The following is a 2,188-nucleotide window of genomic DNA, read 5'->3' as shown; positions in this document are numbered from 1 at the left end:
TGAAGCCTTTACATGTTGACTAATTTCTGGTTAGTTCTAAGTGGTTTGAATCCTACTTAAAGACGGAAACACTTTGTTTCTATAGGTAAACACACATCTGAGTGGACAGATGACATGTGGGGGTTCCTCAAGGCTCCACCCTGGGGCCTCTTCTCTTTCACATCTACATGCTACCACTGGCTCAGATAATGGAAAACTACAAAATAAGTTACCATAGCTATGCAGATGACACACATTTACGTAACCACTTCACCAGGAGACTATGCTCCAGTTCAGACACTGAGTGAGTGCATTGAACAAATCAACGACTGGATGTGTCAGAACTTTCTCCAACTAAACAAAGATAAAACTGAGGTAATGGTTTTTGGAGCTAAGGCAGAACGTATAAAAGTTAGCGCTGAGCTTCAGTCTGCAATGTTCAAAACATCGGCAGAACTCTAGATGTAGTCATGGCCTCCTTGTACCCCTGTATGACTCTACCTGTGTGTGCAGGTGAGACTCTGGAGGAGACCCTCAGCAGGGAGGTGGCGGAGGAGGTGGGCCTGGAGGTCCAGAGTTTCTCCTTCAGCTCCTCTCAGCACTGGCCGTTTCCTCAGAGCTCCTTCATGATGGCCTGCCACGCCTCCGTTAGCCCCGCCCACTCTCAGGTGAGTCTGTAAACCCCACCCACTAATTTTTTCCCCAATGTCATAATCATGAAATCCTGATGAGTTGATATAATATGTATCCATAAACGACTTAAATTAAAGGCAATGTTGAAACTCTTTAGATTAATTATTAAAATATATTTGTGTAATTAAAATGTTTTCCTCGTGTTGTGAAAATACTGAATGTCCTCTTCCAACATGAGTCCACATGCTAACAAAGGTATCCCAACTGTAGCTGTGAACATGACAGGATGTGTGATTACCTAGAAGAGCATCAGGACTGTTTGAGGCATATGATAGCTATGTGATTAACATGATGATTCAGCCTCTATGGAGAGAGACATATGACAAGCATGATCATTTCTGACGTGGAGCTAATCTGAAGTAAACATTGAATACTGCTTTCTATTCCTCCATCTTGTGACTGTGGAACTCCCTCTCTTGGATATCAGCATGTGAAGGACACTGTTCAGGAACTAGTTGATGCTCTGTATGTGATGACTACTTCCATTCTGGAGAGGATCACAGATACATGGATCCTGAGATTCAAGGTTAAGCCGGAGACCGTTTTCTAACACATTGTTTCCCCAGCTGTGTGTGGATCACTCTGAGCTGGAGGACGCTCGCTGGTTCTCCCAGCAGGAGGTCCTCTCCGCCCTGCAGACGCCCCCCCACAGAGGAGGAGCCCCCCCCACCCCCTGGCTCCCCCCAAAACACGCCGTCGCTCATCGACTCATCACAGAGTGGATCCAGAACACCAGATCCTGAACCCGTCTGAGACGCGTTCACTGACATCCCGTAAACTTGGCTACTCTTATAATGTTGGGACGGGACAATAAAAAGCCTTTCAAAACCTCAACATCCTACATTTAAACTTTTATAAAACTACAGAAATGTTTTTCCAAAGTGAAAGCATCACTGTGTGTAGAAACCAAATAAAGAGAGACTGTTCCAATAAGAAATGTTTATTTAGACGAACTCTGAAAGGAAATAAAGTTTATAAAATACTGAGCAAATCCTTTATAAACAAACTGCTGCAGTGAGAGGCTTTTATTCTGAAGGTGTGTGTGAGAGAGGCTTTTATTCTGAAGGTGTGTGTGAGAGAGGCTTTTATTCTGAAGGTGTGTGTGAGAGAGGCTTTTATTCTGAAGGTGTGTGTGAGAGAGGCTTTTATTCTGAAGGTGTGTGTGTATCAGTGTGTATAACGTTAAGTGTGTCGATGGGTGTGTCTTTTGTTTCGGTGTGTGTGTCGGTTTGTGTGAGAGCTGCACTAAAGTCCAGCGGGGCGTCCTGGGGGGGGGTCATGGCGCTCTCAGCCTGTCTCTGCAGCTCCGGGTCCAGCAGCGACCCCCCCGTCACAAAACGATCCTGTAAAAGATATTTATATGTTTCAAGCCGTGACTCTTGATTTGGTTTCAAAGGGAGACTTTTATTTTGAAGGAGTGATTGTTGTTTACCCTCTTCTTGGTGGGCGGGGCTGCAGGGAGGTCAAAGGTCAGCTCCTTCACACTGTAGATCTTGAACAGCTCCACAGGGCTCCT

General features: G+C 45.2%; 1 protein-coding gene across 1 annotated transcript; it reads left to right on the top strand.

The window, feature by feature from the left end:
• The first annotated feature begins 349 nt into the window (after window positions 1–349).
• nudt13 (nudix (nucleoside diphosphate linked moiety X)-type motif 13) lies at window positions 350–1,553 on the top strand. Its single transcript, XM_010770122.1, has 2 exons — window positions 350–647; window positions 1,239–1,553. The coding sequence occupies exons 1-2, from the start codon at window positions 450–452 to the stop codon at window positions 1,413–1,415; spliced, it is 375 nt and encodes a 124-aa protein (XP_010768424.1). The 5' UTR covers window positions 350–449; the 3' UTR covers window positions 1,416–1,553.
• Window positions 1,554–2,188: the final 635 nt, after the last annotated feature.

The sequence above is a fragment of the Notothenia coriiceps genome, unplaced genomic scaffold, assembly GCF_000735185.1.
Source record: "Notothenia coriiceps isolate Sejong01 unplaced genomic scaffold, NC01 NC01_scaffold00008424, whole genome shotgun sequence".
Lineage (NCBI taxonomy): Eukaryota > Metazoa > Chordata > Actinopteri > Perciformes > Nototheniidae > Notothenia > Notothenia coriiceps.
The sequence above is the reverse complement of the archived record's forward strand: the minus strand, read 5'-3'. Positions and strand labels throughout refer to the sequence as shown.

Bases quoted from the DNA above. Each gene is read 5' to 3' on its own strand.
- nudt13 (XM_010770122.1), top strand. From the start codon at position 450: ATGGCCTCCTTGTACCCCTGTATGACTCTACCTGTGTGTGCAGGTGAG. The intron at 648-1,238 runs GTGAGTCTGTAA...TTGTTTCCCCAG, and splicing joins TTAGCCCCGCCCACTCTCAG to CTGTGTGTGGATCACTCTGA.